The 26323-nt window shown below is 43.5% G+C and overlaps 1 protein-coding gene across 1 annotated transcript in view; it reads right to left on the minus strand.

Annotated features, from left to right (window-relative positions):
• The window catches only part of Rapgef5 (Rap guanine nucleotide exchange factor 5), a 229683-nt gene extending 213880 nt beyond the window's left edge, over positions 1 to 15803 (minus strand). The window contains exon 1 of the mRNA XM_057782269.1: positions 15513 to 15803. Coding sequence (XP_057638252.1) covers positions 15513 to 15728 — 216 coding nt within the window. The 5' untranslated portion in view covers positions 15729 to 15803. The remainder of the gene's footprint in view (positions 1 to 15512) is intronic.
• Between the last annotated feature and the right edge of the window lie 10520 nt (positions 15804 to 26323).

Consider the following 26323-nt stretch of genomic DNA (forward strand, 5'->3'; position numbering starts at 1 on the left):
ATGTGCCATCTGAACCCTCCCTCACAGACAAACACACCAAAGAAAATGAGGAAGAAGCCACCGTAGGACCCAACCGGACAAAGAAAAGGCCTGGCACCATGTCTTCTTCTATTATCTCTCCTAGAGTGCCCTATGTGGCCAGAAACCACTCTTCTAGAAACAGTTTAGAGATGTGTTCCTTCATCTTCACTGGCTCACGGCTGTGCTGCTAAGATTTTGTCAGCTTGTACAAAACCTAGATCTAGCTAGGAAGAGGGACTCTAAATTGAGAAAATGTCTCCCTAGACTGGCTTGTAGGCAAGTCTGTGGGGGTATTGTCTTAATCAGTAACTGTTAGTCCATTGTGAGTGATGCCACCTCTGGGCAGGTGGTCCTTGGTTGATTAAGAAAGCAGGCGGACAGACTTTGTTGAGGTCTTAATTCTTTTTGAGGAGTGGATGAGGGTTGGGAGGGAAAAAAGGGAATAGAAGGGGAAGGAGGGGAAACTGCGGTTGGTATGTAAGATGAAATTTTTTAAATTATTTATTTAAAATAATTTTTTTAAAAAAGCAGGTTGAGCAATCCAGGAGGAGCAAGTGTGTAAGCAGCATCCTCCATGGCTTCTGCTTCCATTCTCACCTTTGCCGACTTTCCTCAGTGATAAACTGCTACCTGGAAATGTAAGATGGAAAAAAATCCTTCCTCATCAAGTTGCTCTTGGTCATGGTATTTATCAAGGCAATAGAAACCCTAACTAACCCCAGGATTAAAAGGGTCATGGAGGGAAGTTCAGGCTTTGTGCCGTGTAACAGGGTGAGCATCCCTGAAGAGAGCTCTGCAGAGGTGCGTGCAGATCAGTTGCAGAAGAGACCCAAGGCAGCAATAGCTGTGGCATGGACTGGCCTAAGCTACAGACTAAGTCTGTGGACAACACAACCAGAGGTGCAGCTGCCAAAGCCCTTTGGAGCCCAGAGAACCATGAATGGGTCCCAGAAATCTGACACTGAACTTCATACTGTTGAGATTTTGGGTTTACTTTGATTCAATTATGATTATGCCCTGGTTATTCCCTCTTGGAATAAAAAAGTATTTAACTATTTTTAATTTTATAGGAAACTACATTTAACAGATTTTAGATATTTTAGAAAGACTTTGAACTTTTAAAGAAGTATTAAAATAGTCTTTGGACTTTTAAGCATTGCAATAACTTTAAAAGTTATGCTATATTTATATTATGACATTGATATGAGAGCCTGAGTATGAATAAGAAAAGAAAGGTTATAGGCTAATAACTGGTGTATTCATATATCAAGTTGACAAGGAGTTGACTGTGCTGGCTGTTTTTTGACACAAACCTAGATGTGTCTGTGAAGAGGAAATACAAATGGAGAAAGTACCTCCATAAGGTGGGCCTCCAGACAAATCTATAGTATATTTTCTCGATTAACAATTGATGTGAGTGGGTCCAGCCCTGTGGGCAGTGCCAACGCTGGGCAGGTGATCCTAGGTTGTACAAACAAACAAAAAACAGACTGAGCAAGCCACGAGGAGCAAGCAAACCAAGCAGCAATCCCTCATGACATGACTGCAGTTCCTGCCTCCAGGTTCCTACCCTGCATGAGTTTCTGTCTTGACTTCCTTCAGAGATTGGATATGACGTGAGAGTTACAAGCTGAACTAAACCTTTTCCTCCCCAGCTGCCTTTAGTCATGGTCTTTTATCACAATATAGACTCTAACTAGGACACTGACTTTCATTTCCAGTCGTTCCCTCTGATGGTGTTTTATCTTCCCTTCCCACACAAGAAATGAGGTGACGATTAGACACCTCCCATTCCATTTGCTAAGATGTGTCCAAGGAGCTTTGCAGTAAAAAGGTGATTATTTTAACTTCAGTCAGCAAAAAAAGAACAAAATATAGAAATAAATTCTCTCCCTATCATTAATTGCTCTATAGAACATAAATATGCCTCTAAAAATAGAAATTCAGGTTTTCTGACCTAATCTAGGCCACATGACCGATAAGTGACAAACTCATGGAAATATGTTCCCTGCTATTAGCATCATCATTTATGTCCTGACAATGCGTAAGCACGCATGGGTGCATGGGCTGCCCATTTATGCGGTTCACCAGCTGTTCCTGTCCTGGGCAGTCCTAGATGCTTATGTTATTGTCATACCCAAGGTTCCACAGTCTTCTTTTAGGGGTCTATTCAGTGTTTTTTGGTTCTTCCTCTTTACCTTATCCCATGCACTCCTCCAAGCAGAGCTATCTTCAGATAGCTGCCAGGTCTTGAAGTTCCCTGCCAAGCTGTATTTTGACAGAAGAACTTTCTGAGTTTCTAAAAAGTTACATCTTTTTCAATGCTTAAATTTTTGTGCATAACCCCATACCTATACATAAGTCCATAGCAGGATATGAAGAGCAGACTGTCGGTGTCTGTCCGTTAGTGCCAACATCTGGGGCAGGTGCGATAAGCCATGCACTTCCGTCCAAGGCAACAAGAGAGTAAAACAAATTTACAATCAGCATTGAAGCCATAGCTGTTGGGCAACCACAAGTATTTGCATTCCACCTCATAGCAGCTTCAGGTAAATGATTTGACAAGGTCATGTTCAACTCAACAGCAAAACCAGCAATGGGGCTGGAGTTTAAGCTGCTAAACCAGTTAGAAAGAGCACAGGAAGCAAACTGCTAGAACGCTAAAAGCCTGTTCTCGGAACCTTTCAACTTTTCACTTAAGGTCTGGTGTGCTCACTGGAGATTCTGAATTGTGTCTCCCCTACACACAATGTAGACAGAGAACAATAAAAACATGTTACAAGAAAGAAGCCAGCATCCCATGAACAGAACAGATAAACACAGGAAGTCACTTCAGGAAAGACCTTCAAACTTAACCACTCAAAGTACAGGGATGGACACAAGGGCAAGTCTAACTCGCCTGTCATTTTTATATTATTGAATCAGTTTTAAGAAGCTTGGAAGGGAGAGATTAACTTGCAAATTATACTTAAGTTCTCAAAAAAAACTATGAGGAAGCCAATCATAATTTAGGATTTTAGCCACACACACACACATATACATACACATTTTTAATTCTCCTTACTAGAATTTTATATTTTTACCTTTAATATGAAGCTATTATTAGTTGTTAGAAAAAATTCATTGTATTCCTCTTGCAAGTGTAAATCATTACCTATGCAATATCAGTATTCAATGCCCTTAAGAATTGTTAATGGAGAAGCTGGAAAGATGGTCTAGCGGTTAGGGGCACTGTCCGCTCTTCCAAAGGACCTAAGTTCAATTCTCAGCACTCACAGGGCAGCTGATAAATGCCTGTAACTCCAGTTCTAGGGTACTCGATACCCTCACACAGATATACATGTAGGCAAAAACACCAATACACAGAAAATAAAAACAGTTTTTTAAAAAGAATTGTCAGTGGAGTCTTAACATAAATATTTCATTCTTGTACAAATATAGATTTTCATTTCATGCACCATTTTAACACAGTGACTATATTGATATTTTTACAAATGATGCACTTTTCCATGTTATTATAGCTCTTTATTATATAATTTTATACCATGGTGAAACTTTAGTAATGACTGGAAGCAACAGTGCTCCTTGAAATGATCATATTAATGACAAGCTGCAGTGTTAAAATAAAAAAGTGATAGAGATTAACTAAAAAAAATGCCTTATTTAGAAAGAGTGTACAGAAAGCCTGTAGGCTGCCTGCTTCCCAGGGAGCTATGTGTAAATTTTGTCTCCTCTACTATCCGCGTGATCTCTAGACAGTTTAGTTAGAGTCTCTGTGTACACTAAGACATTTTATCCTAGGAAGCTATTACTAGACTTGAGGCCCACGGGAGCCTGTGAGGGCAAAAGTGACAAGTGTGGATGTGGGGCACGAAAGGGTGAGAGGGGAGGGCAGCTGTCACTGCTCTTAAGTTACATCAGACACGGCTCCTGTGTGAGACAGCAGAGGAGCAGCTGTGGAATAACAGTACCTGTGGTCACTATCGCTAGCGCCTACAAGGGCTCCCTGAAACTTTTGCTACAGAGGTGAATAATTTCCAATCAACAAACTGATAAAATATTTTAACAAATGAGAACATTTTTAAAAAACGTTTGTTCACAATTGAAGAGTGTACGTCAAATGTTTAGAGAAAGGGAAGATAGCGGGTGAGCAATTATAAGACCATGTGCTGTGGTCTAAAAGTTCAAGACTCTCCAGTCAGGGTGTGAATGACCAAGGCTTTGAAATGAAATGCAAGCTAGGTCTGCAACTGTGGTCCACACAGCCCTGGCTCTCCAAGTAGATGAGGATGACCTTGAACTTCCAACCCCACCTTGCCCCCCAGCACAGCTCTTTTGATTTTCAAGTCCCTAGGATCCCTCTTCCCCCACAAAGAGGCTTCCAGTAGATAATCACACCATATTAAAAAGGAAGCATGAACCATATTTATATATCATCAACTATTTTAATTCTAAATGGTGTGGTGACTTTATGTCCATACTTCTGATAATCTGTATTTTCTTCCCTCTGACTTTTATTTTCGAAGAGACATAAGGCTAGATTGCCTCCAGTTCCTGTTCCTGATTTCAAACAATTCATCCCCAGCTCCCACCACCCAGGTATGTGTCAGTCTCAAGTTTGCAATGACTAACATAAATTCTGGGTTACAAGAATTTCAGTTTCTTCTTCTTTGAGGTTTTCATACAAGCCAAAAAGGACTCTTGGATAATGCGGCACAATGCTAAGAATACAGCAGCTTCTGGAACGCGGCTCTCCAGACCTTCAGCTTCTAGTGCCTGTTCCCAGCCCTGGCGGTCACCTCCAAAGACACTGATAATGGCTAACAACTTGCACTAAAATTTGAAATGTTTCACACAATTACCATCTAATATGCCTCATGCTCTCGTTTCCAAGTTTTGTGACGATGGAGAAAGGCAATCCCGGAATCAGTCTCAGGGTCCATTCAGCCTCGCTTGCTCCTAACTGGGTAATCACAGGAAAGCCCATGATTTTCTAATACATGAACATGCCTCCTCCCTTCAAGTGACTACTGAGGTTGCTAGCCACGGCAGTCCCTGTGGGCTTTGCCCTTGTATATCCATTTATGAATAACTTATCACATACACACATGAAAAGCCAAGTTGTCAACTTTAATTATTTAGATAAAATTGTAAAACTTCTTACAAAAAGCTTCCAGATCTCATGCCATCATGGCATTACCAGTATTCATAATAAAGGCTGTTATTCAGTATGGAATTTAAAATATATTTTTAAATCACAACTACTCCAAGCCTTCACTAGTGACTTAGTTCCTGTCTTCCCATCTATTTTTAGCTACACGAGTTAGCAATTACTGCCAACAAGAGACATAGCAAGTGTGAGATTTTGTCATGCCACCAACACTCAGACGTCACCTAAAATAGTCACTTTACGTTAGAGTATCACATTTTTTAAAGCATGCGATTTGACTTTGCACGCAAAAGTACAAATTTTTGTGCCTACGTTCCATAAACATATTTATAAGAGCTAATTTTCTCAAAATAAGCATCCATCCAGGGAAGGGAAAAAATTCTCAACTCAGCTGGGCAGTGGTTGTGTACACCTTTAATTCCAGCACATGGAAGACAGAGGCAGGTGGATCTCTGTGAGTTTGAGGCCAGCCTGGTCTATAAGAGCTAGTTCCAGAACACAGTAAAGCTACAGAGAAACCCTGCCTTGAAACAAAACAAAACAAAAACAAACAAAAAATACCTGAGCAAACAAAAAAATCTCAACTCCAGTGTTTCTAGTGTTTCACCTACGTTGTATCTGCACTCCAGGAATCCTAGTGTTTCACCTACGTTGTATCTGCACTCCAGGAATCTTGAACTGTGATGTCTTCTTACCAATGGAGAGCTGGAGGCTACAGCATTTTAGGGCATAGCTCCTCCAAGAAGACAGGACGGTGAAACCATCAGACTATCTCCGTTATTTTTTGTTGCTATGATAAAACAACATGACCAAGGCAACTTATAAAGGAAAGCATTTAATTGGGCTTACAGTTCCAGAGGAACAGAGTCCACGGTGGCAGGAACAACTGAAAGCTCACATCTACATCCATAAGCCTGAGCCAGAGAGAGCACACAGGGAATGGCCAAAGTCTTTGAAACCTCAAAACCCAACCCCTGTAATACGCCTCTTCCAACAGGTCACAACTGTTCCTTCCCAAATGGGGAGCAAGTATTCAGACATATGAATAAATGGGACCTCAAATACCCTTCTCTTTTCACAACCAAAGTCTACTGCAAGGGTTGGGAAATAAGAAAGACAGGAAATAATAAAAGCTATTTACAGCAAGTCGACAGCTAACATTAAATTAAACGGAGAAAAACTCAAAGCCATCCCGCTAAAATCAGGAACATGACAAGGATGTCCACTCTCTCCATACCTCTTCAATATAGTGCTTGAAGTTCTAGCAATAGCAATAAGACATAAGGGGATAAGGGGATAAGCAATAAGGGGATCAAGGGGATTCGTATTGGAAAGGAAGAAGTTAAGCTTTCATTATTTGCAGATGATATGATAGTATACATAAGCGACCTCAAACACTCTACCAAAGAACTCCTACAACTGATAAACACCTTTAGTAATGTGGCAGGATACAAGATCAACTCTAAAAAATCAGTTGCCTTCCTATACACTAAGGATAAGGAAGCAGAGAGGGAAATCAAAGAAGCATCACCTTTCACGATAGCCACAAATAGCATAAAATATCTTGGGGTAACTCTGACCAAGGAAGTGAAAGATCTATTTGACAAGAACTTTAAGTCTTTCAAGAAAGAAATTGAAGAGGACACCAGAAAATGGAAGGATCTCCCTTGCTCTTGGATTGGGAGGATCAACATATTAAAAAATGGCAATTCTACCAAAAGCAATCTATAGATTCAATGCAATCCCCACCAAAATCCCATCAAAATTCTTCACAGATCTGGAGAAGACAATAATCAACTTTATATGTAAAAACAAAAGACCAAGGATAGCCAAAACAATCTTATACAATAAAGGATCGTCTGGAGGCATTACCATCCCTGACTTCAAACTCTATTACAGAGCTACAGTATTGAAAACAGCTTGGTATTGGCATAAAAACAGAGAAGTCGACCAATGGAATCGAATAGAAGACCCGGACTTTAAGCCCCAAACTATGAACACCTGATTTTTGATAAAGGAGCTAAAAGTATACAATGGAAAAAGAGAGCATCTTCAACAAACTGTGCTGGCAAAACTGGATGTCAATCTGTAGAAGAATAAAAATAGATCCATATCTATCACCATGCACAAAACTCAAGTCCAAATGGATTAAAGACCTCAATATCAGTCCAAACACACTGAACCTGATAGAAGAGAAAGTGGGAAGTACTCTACAACACATGGGCACAGGTGACCACTTCCTACGTATAACCCCAGCAGCACAGACATTAAGGGCATCTTTGAATAAATGGGACCTCCTGAGACTGAGAAGCTTCTGTAAAGCAAAGGACACTGTCACTAAGACAAAAAGGGAACCCACTGACTGGGAGAAGATCTTCACCAACCCCGCAACTGACAAAGGTCTGATCTCCAAAATATATAAAGAACTCAAGAAACTAGACCGTAAAAGACTAATAAACCCAATTATAAAATGGGGCACTGAGATGAACAAAGAATTCTCAACAGAAGAAGTTCAAATGGCCAAAAGACACTTAAGGTCATGCTCAACTTCCTTAGCGATCAGGGAAATGCAAATCAAGACAACTTTAAGATACCATCTTACACCTGTCAGAATGGCTAAAATAAAAAACACCAATGATAGCCTTTGCTGGAGAGGTTGTGGAGAAAGGGGTACACTCATCCATTGCTGGTGGGAATGCAAACTTGTGCAACCACTTTGGAAAGCAGTGTGGCCGTTTCTCAGGAAATTCGGGATCAACCTACCTCTGGACCCAGCAATATCACTCTTGGGAATATACCCAAGAGATGCCTTATCATACAACAAAAGTATATGCTCAGCTATGTTCATAGCAGCATTGTTTGTAATAGCCAGAACCTGGAAACAACCTAGATGCCCTTCAATGGAAGAATGGATGAAGAAAGTATGGAATATATACATATTAGAGTACTACTCAGCAGTAAAAAACAATGACTTCTTGAATTTTGCATGCAAATGGACGGAAATAGAAAACACTATCCTGAGTGAGGTAAGCCAGACCCAAAAAGAGGAACATGGGATGTACTCACTCATATTTGGTTTCTAGTCATAAATAAAGGACATTGAGCCTATAATTCGTGATCCTAGAGAAGCTAAATAAGAAGGTGAACCCAAAGAAAAACAAATAGGCATCCTCCTGAATATTAACCTTCATCAGGCGATGAAAGGAGACAGAGACAGAGACCCACTTTGGAGCACCGGACTGAAATCTCAAGGTCCAAATCAGGAGCAGAAGGAGAGAGAGAACGAGCAAGAAACTCAGGACCGTGAGGGGTGCACCCACACACACACTGAGACAATGGGGATGTTCTATCAGGAACTCACCAAGGCCAGCTGGCCTGGGTCTGAAAAAGCATGGACTCGCTGAACATAGCGGACAATGAGGACTACTGAGAACTCAAGAACAATGGCAATGGGTTTTTGATCCTACTGCACGTACTGGCTTTGTGGGAGCCTAGGCAGTTTGGATGCTCACCTTACTAGACCTGGATGGAGGTGGGTTGTCCTTGGACTTCCCACAGCGCAGGGAACCCTGATTGCTCTTCGGGCTGACGAGGGAGGGGGACTTGATTGGGGGAGGGTGATGGAAATGGGAGGTGGTGGTGAGGAGGAGGCAGAAATCTTTAATAAATAAATTAATTAATTAATTAATTAATTGAAAAAAGAAAGACAGGAAGAAAGTAAATGAAGTATTAACTTGGATTGCACTGTTTTGCTAAAACTTGATTAAATTAAAATAAGATAATTGAATCTACAGTTTCCTTTCACTTTTGGGAGTGACAACTATAGAGGATTTTATTGTGGTAGTGGTGGTTTTGTTTTTAATGTTTCTGAGACAGGGTCTCACTGCAGTTCAAGCTAACCTGGAGCTCTGTGGCCCGAGCAAGCCTCTGGTCTTCCTACCTCAGTGTCCCAAGCAGTAGGATTATGACGTGAACCACTATGCTCAGCTGTTACTACAGAATTTTAGAATTGGTCCTTTGTTTCCATGGGGCTGGCATCTGCAAATTCACCAACTATAAATCAAATATATTTGGGGTATGAGAGGACTATTTTACTCCTTGTCATGAGTTCCTAAACAATACTACAAAAGAACTATTGACATAGCATTAGCATCATACTAGATATCATAAACAATCGAGATGATTTAAAGTTACATGTGTAGGTTATATGCAAGTACTGTTCCATTTTATATAAAGGACATGAATATCAGCAATTCGGTAACTACAGGAAGTTCTAGAACCAGAATCCCTTAAATGATGGGGACCAGCTGTACTCATCTGAAGCCAGGGTTATTAAAATACTGGGTTCAAGTTGGCAGTTTGTCAGCAAGTAGATGCAAGGATGTCATGATTCTCAAATAAGCTTATTACATGTTCTTATCTGCTCTGACTCACATTGCCTGCAGTGCACATGCACCCATTAATGGTTTGGTGTTCTTATAGGCTACCATGAGCAGATTCTCAAGGTGTGCCCAGTGATTGTTTTGTTTAGAACATTCTGACTGCTATTTTTTAAGTTGGCACGTATTAGTTACCATTCACCCATACCCATAATGCTTCTCCCCAATGCCGCTGGTTCATACCCCCTAGGTCAGTGACAGCCTGTTTGTGATAAAATGAAAGAAAAGTTAGTTTGGCTTTGCACCAATTTATTAGGCATTTTCAGAGTGGCAAGATGCTATCAGCAAGTCCCATAAGCTACAGTAACTCACAATAAACAGAGCCTTTGCCCTCTCTGCACTCTAGAGCTAGACCAACAACTCAAAGCAAGGACTGTCCTCTGGAAACTCACCCTGCCTGATTTAAACTTCGTTCCTCTTCCCACTGACACAGTTTGAGATCTTTGGCAAGTCAAGTCACTTCTGTGTTTAAGTTTCCAGATATACAGAATGTACATAGCCATGTCTAACTTACAGGGCTGTTGAAAGAACTGAATGAAGTTTCTGCCAACATGTTCGTGATGCATCGGCAATGAATTTTGATATAAATACAGAAAACAAATTATATGCTCAGCTTATAAAGCACATATTTAAAACAGGTATTAAGTTGGGTAATGTGGAGCAGTGTGTATTTCTCAATTAGCAAAGATAAATTTCCAGTTGAGGAGACATTGTGTCATGCCTAAGCTCCAGTTTGGACAGAAGGGAAGGATCACTTGTTTCTCTTCAAGAGTGAGTGAGTGTGTGTGTGTGTGTGTGTGTATAGATAGATAGACAGACAGACAGACAGACAGACAGACAGACAGACAGAGAGATAGAGTTATATCTCAGCCCAGTGGAACTAATCATTTAGTTTCTACAATCTCAGCATTTGGGAGACTGAGGTAAGGAACACGTCCCATGTCCAAGGCTAGGCTGGGAAACACAGTACGTTCCAGGCTGACCTGATACCTCAATTTAAAGAGCTAGACATCAGCAGTCCTTCCAAGAGCTAGACATCAGCAGTCCTTCCAGGTTTCTGTCCTTCTACTCTGCATCTGCCTAGTGAAGCATAGTAAAGAGACAGAGTCACCCGAGGAGGGGACATCACCCACCGGATGTGAAAGTCAAAGGCTGACCTTGGGGAAGACTCCATTGTGAAAGTCAAAGGCATCACTAGAGGACCGTGGGGAAGACTCCATTGTCAAAGTCAAAGGCATCAGTAGAGGACCGTAGGGAAGACTTCATTGTAAAAGTCAAAGGTTGCACATCACTTGAGGACATTGCTGTCCACTGTGAACAACTCAATAGCTGCCTACTGTAAATAAAACATTTAAGACAATGAAGACCATCTCAGAACCTAGTAGAAAATATTCAAATAGCAAAGACCAAACCATGTAACTTCCAGCATCTGACAGAGCATAAAGACGGAGTGACTATCAACACCTGTTCTACACCAATCTTGGAAATAGCCTGATTAAAAAAATTTTCAAAGAATTTTAAAAAGTAAGGGGGAAGGTTATGACCAGATAATAAAAGGAACAAAACATAGAAGAAATGAACCATTCTTAATAATAATTTTTTAAAAGTTCCTTGGACAGATTCATGTGTGAAGGAGAAAATGGACTTGATAGGCCAGAAAGTCAAAAGGCTTCTGATTGTCCTGAGGCCATGTGCAAAGCATGCAGGAGACAAGGACACGCTGCAAAAAAAGAAGATTTGCCACAAAAGACTAAAATAAATGCATTAATTCTTAATGATACCTAAGAAAAGAACAACTCTGGTTATTGATGAAGGTTTTTAGGGCATTAAATTATTACTATGAAAAATGATAAAAATGGAAAAGTGGGATTTCCTCTTCTTTCTTATGTAGCCTGAATGTCAGAAAACCCAAATAATTCATGATAGAAAGCTCTTTATGGACAGTGTTCCAATTAATAAATGCAAGAAGAACGGTGGGTTTGGATTGTCCATATGTTTGCGTTCCCAAATGAAGATGGCTTCTTCCATAAAAGAGGCTAAAGTCATTAGGTGAATGGTAGGAAGAAGGTGAGCTAATACCATCTGACCCCACTCGTCAACCTCACTTCTCACAAAGACACCATGGCATCGTGAAATAACATGACACTCCTGAATGACAGCACTACCCAAAATGGGCACTTGCTTTTCAGTGTAATCAAGCCTCCATATGGAACTGCCAGGTTACAGGGATGGAAGAATAAGTTACCTGGCACCCAGAAATCAACCCAGAAAGTAGGGCAGAGTCCTGAACTAGGGATCCAATTTGTCTTGCAAATCAATACCATTAAGAAAAATAAGATAGAAGGAGGGGTCTTTTATAAAATAAATAGATTTAAAAGCCTAAAAACAAACATAAATTTGCGGTACCATTTAATTCCTGATTCTACCCATAACAAGAAAGCATCTTCAGGAGAATGTGAACATAGCAGTTATACTAAGAAACGTTAATGTTAAATTGTGAGTTTTTGCTTGTTTGTTTGCCTTATTTTGTTTTAAGTAGGAACACTCTTTGTGCTCCTACTTAAGTACAGAGCTCACTCTATAACCAAAGTCTGCAACTGTTCTGACAGATGAGTGTTCTGGTCACAAGCACAAGCCATCATGCTGGCTCAGAGGAGGGTGAGGGTGGCTGTAATGTTCTTATCAGAGATGCAAGATGCAACTTCTGTAAGATAATTTAGAAGTTTGCTTAAAATTTTACCTCCCTACACACACACACACACACACACACACACACACACACACACACACCTGCATTCATGCACAGAAGGAACAAACAAATGAAACAAGATTGGTAAAAACTGTTACTAACTGCTGGCACTTTGGGGTTTATTACACAACTCTATTTAAAAGTTTGATGAGATAGTGTGTGGGACTCCAGAGCACCACGTGTTGCCACTGATATTTAAAAGGTGGCAATAGTTTTCCCTAAAAGCGAAGCTGAGCTTTTGCTCTACTTGGTCCAAAAGACGTGCAAAGTCTCCTTCATCAATGCACAGTGAATCCAATACTATTAGAAATGACTGAGCCGAGGAACCAAGGCGTGGTGCTGTATTAACCAAATGGCAGGTTAATCTGTCCCGGAGATAGTCTGCAGTAGACCTGGGCAGAGCAGCACAGTTCACAGAGAGCTGAGATGGTGTTGGATTGCCCAGATTTGTGGACGTCCAAGACAGCATGGACAACACATACTGCTAAATCAGATCTTAGTATGATTCGAACTCTTTACCCACTACGCAACGCTTAGAGCTGCTTTGTTCCTGGTGAACCTCTATTAACTGAGATCATTCAGCTCCAATCTGGAGGAATAGCCTCACAGTTCTCTAAAGACTGTGAGCCATGATGTCTTTACATTATTAACATCAATGTCCTAACCAAGGGGCTACCCAGTTAACCTCAGATGTCCACCATCCGCCAACCAGCCTGGCGGCCAACCAACTGCCTCTTCCTCTCAAGCCCCTACTATGGCCTGGAAATTGGGGGAAATGCAACAAAGCCTGGCTGCTCTAATTAGATTAGATTTGGTTGTGAGGGTGGGGCCCTCATGGTAAGATTAGCGACCTTTTATCAGGGTCCTCCCTTTAGTGGCCAAATAATATATCAGGGTCCTTTCTTTCACCCTGCTAAAGAAAGGCCCCAGGAACGGGTAGAAGAAAAGAGCCCCCTGCAAGGCAAACCCTGTGCAGAAACAAAATCAGCCTGAACACTGAGCTTGGTTTTGCCAGCTTTCAAAACTGTGAGAAAATCAACATCTCTTAAAGTCTGGGACATTTTGTTACAGTGGCTTCAGCTGCCTGACACAGGAACACATGATTTCACTTTGTTTTTCCTTCTTTCAAACTCCTTCCGTTCCCTTTGGTGATGGTTCCAAAAATCACAACAGTAGCTGTCCTAGTCGGGGGTTTTCAAATTGACACAATCTCTAGTCAGCTGGGAAGAGGACTTCCAGTTGAGAAAATGTCTCCATCAAATGGCCTGAAGGCGAGTCTGTAGGGCATTGTCTTGATTTAGTGATTGATGTGGGAGGACCCTGACCACTCTTGGCAGTGACACCACTGGGCAGGCTGAACAAGCCATGGTGCAAGCCAGTAGGCGGCACTCCTCCATGGCCTCTGCTTCAGTTCCTGCCTCGAGTTCCTCCCTGTTGATGGGTGGGAAGCTACAAGAGCTCACCAGAGAGCTCACCAGCTCTCACCAGAGCTGCATTTGGTCGTGGTATTTCACAGCAACAGAAAGATACTAAAAACTGTCTCCTCCAGAGCAGGAAAAGCGTAAAATTGTTGGAAAGTGTGAGTTTGCAACACTGAAAAACTTGACAATCTTCTCCCAATTAAAGAGAGACATTCATTTAAGCCTGCAAAGAACTAATACAATGTGCCATAATCAAATTAGAGTCGTTAAAGTTCATATAATGAAATAATAAGGGCCGGCATGCTGAGTAGCCTGGAAAACAAGGATAGGTCTGCACAAATTAACAAGGCACACCATCATCCCAGGAAGCAAGAAACTGGAGTCCGCATAGATTAACACTGCAGTCAGATTTATGCAGAAACCTGGACAATTCCTGTCACAGATTACCCAGCTGCCCTAGTGGCTTCAGTATTCTGTGTCATGCAAAAGCAACTGTCAAGGATAATAGGAACACAATTTGACCTACTTTCCCCTCGATTCCTGCAATGTCTTTAACTCTGGATCTTGTGTTTATTTAGCCACCATATCTTGAGGCCATACTTCCTGGCTTTCTTTACAAACATCCTATATGCCACATGATCAAGATTACTGTGTGGGCAACTCTGAAACTTTTAAAAATTTTCTTATTGCATGAGGGAATTCTAAGAACAACCCTTTAAGGAAATGCCTAGGAAGCGAGACTGCAGCCTGGAGAAGCAGAAGACCTGTGTCATTTCAGATCCTTTCCCATCCACATCCACAGAAAGCCGCAACAACGCACACCTTCTCCACAACACTCATGTTTCTGGAACAAACCAATGTCACAGGAGCCGCGAGTCTCTAACTATGATATCCTTTCAACTCAGACAGCTAAGACTTCTAGTCAAAAACATCTACATTGTTGCAACTTCTCAGTGAATGCTACCTAATGGTCAAGATTTTTTTTTTTTTTTTATGAGTAGGCAGTACCTAGGTAGGAAAGTCTGAGTCTATTGGTGTCTTGAAGACCCATTCGTTCATCCTGAGTGGCTTCAGGATCTCTAGGATGACAAGCAGACCCTCCTTTTAAGAGAGAAAGCATGCCTGACCTGCTCAGGTCGTGAGATGTATTTAGAACACAAGGAATGCTCCTTCACCAGGAAGTCCTATCTGAACACACCATCAGGAAGTCGACATTTGAGATTCCCAAGGGTCCTACACTCTCTCACTCCAGGGGGCGTCCCGGAGTACTGAGTGCTGTCGGTGCCAAAACCCGGGAGCTGGAAGCTCACCCAAGCTCTTCCAACTCCTAAGTGCCAGGGTAGTCCCGAAGCCCAGACACTGCTAGGAGCCTTCCAAAACAAGCACGCACGTTACCAGCCACCTGCAAACGGTACCCGCGGAGGCCCTGAGACTTGCTATTGGACGGGGCTGGTTGACTCAGTCAAGGGACACCTGCAGCTTCCCCTCAGAGGCAGCAAACAACCCTTCTTCCGGTGATGCCCGGGTGCCCCTAGGTTCGGTCAGGTGCATCTGGGGAGAAGGGTGACCGGGGCTACTCCGAAGGGCGCCCCCTAACCTCGCTCTTCCGGGGCCTCTCCAGTGGAGTCCCGCCATCTCCCCAACTTCCAGAGCGCGGTGTCGCGGCCCCGCAGGGCGGCCGACGGCTCCACGTGCGCGCCCGGGCCACTCACCCGGGCCCCGGCGGCGCTCCGCTTCCTCCGCAGCGTGAGCCCGCTCCGCAGCAGCGCAGGCAGGTCCCGCAGGCGCGGCCGCAGAGACGCGGCGGGCGGCTCGCGCTCGGGCTCCCGGGCGCTCGGGCTGCGGCGCAGGGGGCCGTCGGCCGGGGCCGCCGAGGCCAGCGCCGGGCTCTCGCACGGTGGCTGCATCTTGACAGAGCCCACTGCCATCCTGATGCCCTGACGGCGGCAGCGGCGCCGGTGGCTGCTCTCCCCCGCGCTCGCCTCCGCGCCTTCGCCAGGCAGCGAGAGGGCGCGACTGCGGCTCGGGCACGGAACGCGCTGCCTGCCGCTGCCCATTGGCGCGCGCCCGGCCCCAGAGCCTCGGCCCCGCGCACCGCCCCGGCCCCGCCCAGGTGCTCCCCTCCCCGCCCCGCCCCGCCGCTCACCTCTGGGCGGCCCGGACACTCCCACCGCCTGCGGAAGAGGCCCCCGAGCGCCCTGTGCACAGCGCCTGCACAGGTGCGTCTTTCCCAGAATCCTCCTCCCGGACCCCAGCCTCCAGAGATTAAAAAGCCCCTTTGCCCCCAGCCAGGACTGCCCTGGACTAAGATCCAGAAGGTTAAAAGGTCCTCCTCCCTCCCGCGCTTTTTGCTCAGCCTAACTCCAGAGTGGAGCCCTTATGCCAGACTATGCAAACTGCTTCCTGGGACAGCATTGCCCCCTTGGTGGTCTCCCTAGGCACACTCCTCGTGAAAGGGTGAGCGGAGAAAACCTGTTGGTTTTGATGGTGTTTAGCAAAGTAGTGCAAGTCTGGTGGCCCGAAGGTGAATCTCTGTTAACGTGTTGGAACCTGACCTACCTGGAAGCCTTCTGCGTGTGATGAATGTGCTTGGTAAACTGCAAAGGCTTAGTGCGGTGTGAATCACTGCTTATACGATTCCAGAAGATAGGAACTGTGGAGCGCTGAGTGGAAAACCATTCCAGGAAGGCGCTCAACCCCAAGGGCAGTGGATCTTCAAACAAGGCCTTTTACCCCTCAGCACTAGGACCCTGGGATCTGCTTTTTGTCTATGACTGAGAAGAGTTGAAAAAGCTTGTTCACGTTTAAAGTTTTTAAAATAACAAGTAAGGATATGAAGTCGGGGTAACTATTGTGCCTCCCACGCAGTGGATGCTTGACCAAGTGTACATGGACACGTGGCCAGGTGGGGAAAAGGTGGAGATCAGTAATCTCTGTCTTAAGGAAAGGGAACTTCAGCCAGGTGTAGAGAAATACTGGGAGAAAAATCAGGTAATGCCCATCCTCTCGCTAATTGCGAGGTAAATGTGAATTCAGAAAACTCCTGAGAAGAGCAACAGGAAGCAAAGCAGGAAGGAAGGAAGTCTGCACTGCGCCTTAAGGCTGAGTGGAGAAAGTGCTAGCCAGAAGGGCAAGGAAGTGAGTGTCCCTCAAGCAAGGAGATTTGAAATTGTGATTTTAAAAAAACCTCCTAGGTGTTGTCACATGAGCCTATTGGACGTGGAGAATTTGTCCTGCTGGAGGATAATTGCATAATGAAGTAGAAGGGGAAATGGAATTTGTGTAGGTGACTTACCACAGAGGGCTCGAATTTTGTCACCTTGACCCATATACATTTACTGGGAAGGACTCAGTAAAGAACTTTATAGTCTGTTTTGGTTTCCAAATGTCTATGATATAGATTTATCCAAGAATAAAAGTCTACATCTATATAGCACATCAGACTCTCTTGATTTTTGTGTTAAAATACTTAAGCTTCAGTGAGCACTTAGTTTTTACCTGAGTTCTCAGATCTCACCTACTTCAAACTTCCCATGATATGCCAACTGAAGGGGGTTGGCACGTTGCTCAAAGAAGCCCTCCTGGACACTTCCAATTAACATTCCCTCTGATCTGTGGATGCTCCTGCTATATCATCCCCTAGAATTAACATTTGAATTATATATGAACTCTCTCTGCTGCAAAAGATGACACATATGTTCTGTGTTCAAGCTGACATTCTCAGTCTTCACACGTGTTCATGCAGCTTTCCTTCCTATGGCATTTGCGTTTGTTTTGTTCTGAGATAGTCCCATGAATCCTAGACTAGCCTGGAGCACCCTCTGTAGCGAGGATATCGTGGAACTCCTGGCCCTCCTTTCTCTATCTGCCTGGAGCACCCTCTGTAGCGAGGATACCGTGGAACTCCTGGCCCTCCTTTCTCTATCTGCCTGGCGCACCCTCTGTAGCGAGGATACCATGGAACTTCTGGCCCTCCTTTCTCTATCCCAAGTGCTAGAATTACAGGTATGCACCACACATGCCCAGTTCACACAGTTATCAGTGGAAGACCTAGGAGTTTGAGATGTATGGCATAGATTCCATAGACTCTTACGTGGCATTTTCTAAAGCACAGCATCAATCAGGACCTTTGAGAAGGTGGTTTAGGTTGAGGTAATAATAAAAGCCAGGTATCTTCAGCATTAAAGTGGGGGTGGAGAAGATAGCTTGATTGCTAAGGTGATTGCCCTGCAAGCAGAGGATGCCAGTTAGATGCTAAGAACCCATGTTAAAAAAAAAAAACAAATAAATAAAAAGCAGGGCATAGGCGTACTGTCACCTTCTTTGATGCCAGGGCTGGAAAGGTGGACAGGTAGATCCCTGGGGATTTCTGGCCAGCCAGCATTGTCTAAAGCAGCTTCAGGCAAGTAAGAGACACTATATATTTTTAAAAAGTTAAAAATGGAAGATATCTGAGGACTGACATCCATCATTGTCCTCTGACTTCCACATGCATGCAGACACATGAATGTGCACCTACACACGTGTGCATTTGCACACACATGAATACACACACACACACACACACACGATCTACCAGGAACAGCAGGAATCTATAAATACTCTGATCTCCCTGCTTTGTCCCTTCTGCCGGGAAGGTCATCCCCCTGCAATGCCATCCCACAGCACTTGCTGTGCTGTGCACCGAAAGGGATTCTGGATCTGTGTTCCCAGTCCTTTGAAACTGTAGTTACCGAGCGCTTGAAACATGGCAAGTGTGACCGAAGAACTGAATTTTAAATTTTATTTCATTTAAATTATATAAATTTAGGTAACAGCATATGGCTACTGCCTATCCAATATGGTACCATCCTGGACATCCACATTTCTCTTGCCCAGATCATTTCATTTCTTCTATTCAAATGTCACCATTTAATGAGGCCTTTCATGATTATATGGTATAAAACGGCAGCCCTTTCCCAGCCTTTCATAGAGCTTGTTGCCATCCAAAATTCTACATAGCCAGTTATCACTTTATACTGATTTAGTCTCTTGCTGCCTCTCTGAAACTAGAATCACACCCTATAATGGCAGATTTTTCTTTCATTTGTTTAGTATGTTTAGCAGTAGATCACATGTGTAAGAACTCAGTTTTTCACATAGAGACTTCACCAGGGTTTTTAATGTAAAGTCTGATTTTGTACTATTGAAACTTTAAAAAGCTGTAGGTCCTGTGTACAAACCCAACAACACTCAAACAAGACCACTGGTCAGCAGTTTATCACTTTTTCTAAAGGCTGAGGTACAGAGATGGTGATTTGACTTTGGAAATAACATTAGCAACACTACACTAGTGGAAATGCCTGTCGTGAGAAGTCACAAATTAGACAGGCTTTTGATAGCCAACAGAAATTGGAGAGCTGGAAGGTGGCCCTGCCAATGAACTCTCTGTACCATTATGAAGGCTGAACTGTTATGGGGATGGAACAAAACCAACTGAGGTGTTAAGTGGAACAACAGAGAAAGAGGGATGTGGAGTCGCTCCATATGGTGGTGCAGGCTGTATTTTGTGGTGCAGGCAACCATGCGTTGTCTCCTGGTGCCCCAGGTCTGTAGTAGGACCTTCACACTGTCCCGTGGGTCTGTTTCTCTACCTCTCTCCATCTGAACAGGCTTGGGGATGCTTTGGCCCATTGAGTTCACAGGGATAATTTCACAAGTTCTGTAACGAGCCATTATTGGCCAGGCAGTGTCCACTTCCTGCTATCTCAGAATGCTGGTTTTCAGGAGGTACCCACTTAGAAGCCAACTCCATTGCTGTGAGGAGCCCACGGCATGTAGAAACCCCCTGCGTGGGAGGGTTCCAGCAGCTGAGTTCTATTAAATAACATTATCAATATTTGACTATCCATAAGCCATTTAGAATGTCCAGCCCAGGCTAGTCCAGCACTTGAGAGCAACCAAACTTGAGAAACACAGCTGAGCGCCATCAACCACTGAACAATGAAGTAAAAGAATAAATTGTATTGAGCCCTAAATATAGAAGTATTTATTTCATACCTATAGATGACCAAACACATGGTCAAAACAGCGTATGATTAAAATGAGGGCATTGCATTGAAGGAGGGACTTGTATAGAGAAACTATAGAGATGTCTTGCCTGGTGTGGTAGCACATGTCTGTAATTCCAGCTGATTAGGAAGAAGGATTGTATTTTCAAAGACAGCCTGAGCTATATAGTAACGCTCTGTCTCAAAAAAAGCCAAACGCTAAGGCAACAGTTTATCTGGTGTGTGCAAAGTCCTAGGTTCAATTCCTACACCAAAGGAAAAATTTCTTGGGATTGGCCAAAAAGAAAGAAAGGATGGATTTTTCCTGTATAATTGTGCATAAATGTGTGTCTGTATGCATGCGTTGCAAGTGTATTGCCTATCAAACAAAAATTACTGGCACTGCATTTAGAGAAGTCAGAGAGATTGGGGAAACTGGTTTTGTGGGCTTTAGTTTATACAGCAGTTACACCAGCTAAGTAGAAGGACACCTGAGTGTCCTAGCCAATGAGAGAACAGCATGGAGGGGACTAGAGAGCTGTGCTTGCCAGAGTTCAAAGGCATGGTGGCTGGCTGGCGGGGACAGGCAGTTTGTAAAGAACATACCACAGATGACTTTGAATCCCTGGTGGCATGAAACTCAGGACAGTGATTCTCCTGGCTTTTCCTCATTTAATTACATGGTCCTGTGTGATTACCACAAATACCAGAGCATCGTGCATACATGTGTTTTCCTTTGTGTCCCACACTGTCCCTTGTCAACCTGCTTGTCATTGGGCACAATGCCTGTCGGGCTCCCGGCTCCTCTAACATCACAGCTACCAGGACTGAAATGTCTTCTTTGTGGTACAATCCTTCTTACATAGCCAATTTTGAAATTGGCCTCACTGAAATATCTTATATTGTTTTATCAGTTTTCAGAAACAAACATAGGTAATTTCTCTTTTTACTCAACTAGGCCAGCATCCCAGCATGCAATGACCAAAAGAGACAAATCTGAGCCTGACCTCTCTGAGGATCAAAGCCAAATGGGTAGATGATCAGAAGACAGACTACTTCACACCAGATTCCTTTCCCAGACTGCCTGCCTTACCGAGAATGCCAGAGACAACCATGTGTGTACTCGATACTCAAGCTATTTTTGTGTATTTTAGGGAATGAATATGCAATTGGGAGAAATGTAGCAAAATAATGAAGCATGTTTCAGATCTAAAATGTTAGGCTTACTTTATTTCAGTTTTCAAGATTCACAAATAGAACGATCTGCCCTCACACTGTTCATGACGAACCTGTGTGGTACAGCACTGCTATTTTTGAAGTGCATCACGTATTATGCGTCATGCAAATATTCCCCTAAGGGGTGATAACATTTCCATGTGCTATTTGCATCCGTGGCTCCAGTCAAAGAGAGTGCCTGATGGGGATAGGTGCTGGGACGGATGTTCATCTACATAAGTTCATCTTCTATTCATTATATGAGAGTCTTGAAACAAAATCACTCTGTGCCTTTCTGTATACTGTGTGTGACCGTCACCTGGGAAACTTTTTAAGTATTCAAAGTCATCAGGCCCTCTTAGGTAAGTAGGCATTTTTGCAACAACAGATAAATAAAGGAACAACTATCCTGCATGACCAAATGCCCAGGATGACAAGAGAGCAGTGAAAGAATTAGTGTAAGCACCAGAAAGCTACACATCCAGCCCTGTCCTGCCTTCTCCTCTCTGCTTACAGAAATCCACGCATCCTTACACATGCCAAAGCACACTTCCTCTTAACAGCCTTCTCTAGTGCTCCCTTTCGGGGCTAACCCCTCCTCCAGAAAACATTGGTATTTGGCCTACACTGTTACCCTAAGTGAAGGAAGACAATATAGAGGTCTCGGCAGATGCGGACCCTCTAAGGCTGTGAGAAAATACATTACCCCGAGGGTGATGGGAGACTATAAATGGACTCCAGATGGCAGCATGCTCAGATCAGCAGGGAAGGAAGATGATTTTAGCATCAGTATATAAAGTGCCTTAGTAGAGAGATGCAAAACCCTGGGAAGCCAACAAGACAGGTGCAATATCCCAGGCATGAGGTGTTAAAGACCAGTCCCTAAGATTCAGTTAACAGAAGTGGCTCCTGTGCTTCCCATGTTTTCTGTGTTGGTGCATTCTGTGTGCATTGTCTGTGAGATTGTGTCTTTAAGGCTGCACACTTCAAAGCACTGCACATGTGGCCCCGTCTTTCTGCTAGGAGGGAAAGGGAAGAGACAGAAGATCTGGAAATGGAGACAGAGAAGCAGATCTGGAAATGGGAAGGGAGACAGGAAGTCCAAGGCCACATAGACATTAAAGACTTTTTAATTTTGTATTATTTTTATTTATTTTGTTTGTTAGAGTCCCTCTCTTTCTTTCCGTCTCTGTGTGTGCACGTCTGCATGGCATGTGGGGAGAATGGCGTTGAACTCACTATATAGGCCAGGCTAGCCTCAAGCTGGGCATCAATCCTCCTGCCTTAACTCCCCAAATACTAGGACACAGATATATGCCACCGTGTTTTGTTCCCCAAATTTAATAATAAAGTAGGCATGGTGTGGTACATCTGTAATTCCAGCACCCAGGAAGTTGAGGCAGGAGGATCATGAGTTTCAGGTCAGCCTGAGCTGTATAGTAAAAGTTTGTCTTAATAAACCCAAGGAAAGATTTAGAATGTGGCTCAGTGATTGATCATTTACCTACTGTATGTGCAAAGCCCAGGATTTGATTGCCATCACCAGAAGAAAAAAAAATGCTGCTCGTGATAATGCAGTAGACCCTTTCTTCTCAGTTTTCATTTTCCGTAGTTTCAGCTACCAGCAATTACATGATCTGAAAAGATAAAATGGTAAATCCCAGAATAAGGAGTTTTCAAATATCAAATCATGCACGGAGCATCCTGATGAAATTTCATGCTGTCCTGCTGCATTTCCTCTCTAGCTGGATCTCCTTGCAGGATCACTCTGCTCTCTGGTAGTCACGGAGTGGACATCTAACACCTCCTATGGTTTGCAGATGAAGTGTCCCCATCAAAAGGGCCTTTCTGAAGCCTTGCTCCCAGCGAGCAACAGTACGGAAAGACCAGACTGTGAGGGCAATACCTTCATCAATGGGTTGATGATCTACAAATGAGTTGCATATTAAATGGGCTGTAAGTAGTCTCTGATCAGAGGTAGTCTCTGTCTGTCTGTCTGTATCTCCCTCTTCTTCCCTCCCCCCAGTCCTTTCTGGACCCTGCCACCATTAGATTAGCCTCCTCTTTTTTTTTTTCTTTGAGATTCTCTTCACCATGATATTCTGCCTCATCACAGCCAGAAACAACAGAACCAGTTAGTTGTCGACCAAAATCATATCACTAGGAGTCAAAACACTCCCTTCCTCCTTTAAGTTGATTCATTCAGGTGTTTTGTCACTGTGAAGAAAAGTGACCGACCTAGGTAGGATTCTTGGCTACCAAATGAACTGTTGCTGAACTGTCGAGCTTGTGTTCAAGTAATTCTTATTTTACTCGACACGTTGAAATGGCCTATATCGCTATCACTCTCTTACTGTGCCTACTCTATTGTTTAGCATAGGAAAAATTCATATCCATAGGATTGTAATATCAATAGTTTCAGATATCTACTGGGGATCCAGGAAGATATTCCCCATAGGTACGTGAGCACCTCTCTGTGCAGCTTCCTGTTAGTTCAAGTTGAGCATCTGTAAACACTGATTAAAGCCAGGCATAGAATAAATCCTGATCAAACCTATCTCAGATGATATGGGAATTTTATATGAGCTCAATTGACTTTTGAAGAGCCTGATAAAAGGAAATAAAATTTGGACCAGAGAACAGTGGGAACAGCAGGTCTTCAAGCTTTTTAGCTGGAAGAGATGACAGCACCCAAGGGAGTGGTTTTCAGACATTATGAATAAGATGAAGGATAACTAAAGTCACCGTATACAGAGCTAAGACTAGTAGTCCCTACAGAAAAAGAGCATTGTCTCAACATGGAAAATTTTTTTCTGTTCATTAAAGTGCTACTGGAACCAAGAATGGCTGCTGTGCTTGTCAAATGGGGAGATTACAGTGGTCTCAATAGGGTTGTGTTTCATCAGCTGGAGGACTTAAGGAGCTGACCCATGACATTGTTTCTAATCAAAGATACAGTAATTTCACTAACCTTGGTGCACAGGGTTCAGGAGTCTCCATATGATCTAGGCACATTACACTTGTTCATGACATTTTGAAGGACTCTGAGTGAGTCTTTAAAAAATCACATTAGGTTGACAATATAACTCAGTGGATAGAGATGCTTGCTTCTAAACCTGGTGATCTGAATTTGATCCCAGGAACCTACCTGACGGAGAGAGAGAGAGAATCAACTTCAAATTGTTCTCTGACCTTTATTCATCAACTATGACAAGTGCACAGCTACCCAATAGGAAGGAAGGAAGGAGTAGAGGGAGGGAGGGAGGGAGGGAGGGAGGGAGGGAGGGAGGGAGGGAGGGAGGGAGGGAGGGAGGGAGGGAAGAGAAAAGCAACCACCAATCCCTTCTTTGATCTTTTTTTCCTTTTGCAATGCTAGAGGGCAAACCTAGCGCCTAGCACAATCCAAGGTAATTGCTCCACCCCTCTGAACTATACTCCCAGCCCTCAATCATTTCCTTGTTATACTAAAAGGTCATCTTCCACTTTGCTCTCCTTTTCTCATGAGTTTGTGAGGCCACTGATATGGGATGTTGCAACAGACGAAACACAGGAACAGATATGAAATTCAGCCAGGCATTAGAAAAATCAGCAGAATAAAAACAGTGTCACTGCATTCACTAAACTTGGTTTTATTTTCGAAAACATTGTTTTTCATATAATATTTTATGTTAACTTACAATTGGTTTGATACAGCCCTGTGCATCACCACTGCTCAGTTCCCTCAAGAAACTGTAATACAAATGGGAGGGGACAGAATGGCGTCAGGGGGGCCTCCTTTCAAGTCCAGGGACCTCGGCTCTCTAACCACGGGTCCGTGTGTACTTGGGCTCTCTTCAATCTCCGTTTCTTGTCTATGTCCTGTTCTATGGAATAGCGCTGTCTGGCTGTTGGGACGATTAAACAAAGTATGCAGGATGTGGAACCGCCTAAGCCACGGCTGGTGCTGCACTTGGTCTCCCTGTGGCTGGAGCTCTTCTGTTTTAAACCCGGGAGCCCGAGGAAGTTGCATAACCTGATAGACAAACTGTGTGGGGTTAGGATTTCTACCAACCTTGCTTCCTGCTCTAGGCAAAGCCCAAACCTGCAGACAGGTTATTCCTGAAGACCTTCTTTACTGCCAGCCGCCCAGGAAGAGCTCTTCCTGTCCTGTCCCCGATTCCAAACCCAGTTGTGAGGAGCAGAGTAATCCTGAAACATGGAATCAAGATACCTGGGTCAAGGCTCCCATGGGTGAGGTATTAACTCTTTGACCTTAGCCCAGGACTCCACCTCTCTGCCCGTTTCCTTGTCTATAAAGTAAGGGTAATAAAAGGCAGTGTGCAGATGGTTTTAAGGGCTGAAGTCAACAGTGCCGTGAAGACGCCTGTATACGGGAAGGACATGCATGAACGCCAGTTACTAATAGGTCTTACCTTGCCTGTGTTCAGAAATGGTGGGGACCAAAGATCCCACAGGGCCTATCTAATCAAAACGATGAAACACACTTCACAACACAGAAGCTCACTGCTGCACACAAGCCACAACGAAACACTTCACAACACAGAAGCTCACTGCTACACACAAGCCACAACGAAACACTTCACAACACAGAAGCTCACTGCTGCACACAAGCCACAACGAAACACTTCACAACACAGAAGCTCACTGCTGCACACAAGCCACAATGAAACACTTCACAACACAGAAGCTCACTGCTGCATATGCCCTGATGGCTATTAATGTGAAAGTTGCATGCATTTTTACAAGCACATAAACTTCGTAAGGGAGTTTTTAGTAATCTTTCTATTTACTATCTTTTTCTTGAGCTTTACACCAAGCCCGGCAAACACTAAGTCTTGTGTCAATGTTTTATTTCTAAATAAACCTCACTTAATGAGGTTTTATTGCTATGAGCCGTAGTAAAGAATTTTCTCTCAACTTGTAAAGTGGTGCTCACCTGAGCACTGGCTCCCCTGGGAAAGCATCTAAGGGGTGACCATTCCTAATTCCAGGGTTTAACAAGGTGTTAAATAACTCTTTAATTTGCTATAGACACTCTTTTTATGTCTATTTGTTTAGAACTGAGATGAGCTGTTAGTCATAAAGTTTCTGCTTATTCCTGGCAAAATATCAAAGCCATCAATGTCAAAGTCCAAAGACTCTGACTCAGTTCTTCAGGCTGAGACAAGTCCATGATTGACCAGAGCTCACAGGACTGTCTGTGTGAGTGCTGATGTTGATCCTTCTGAGCTGTGAACATCCCAGGGACTAATGTCACTACTTCTGGGCATTTCAAAAAC

The sequence above is a fragment of the Chionomys nivalis genome, chromosome 10 (genome assembly GCF_950005125.1).
Source record: "Chionomys nivalis chromosome 10, mChiNiv1.1, whole genome shotgun sequence".
NCBI classification, from domain to species: domain Eukaryota; kingdom Metazoa; phylum Chordata; class Mammalia; order Rodentia; family Cricetidae; genus Chionomys; species Chionomys nivalis.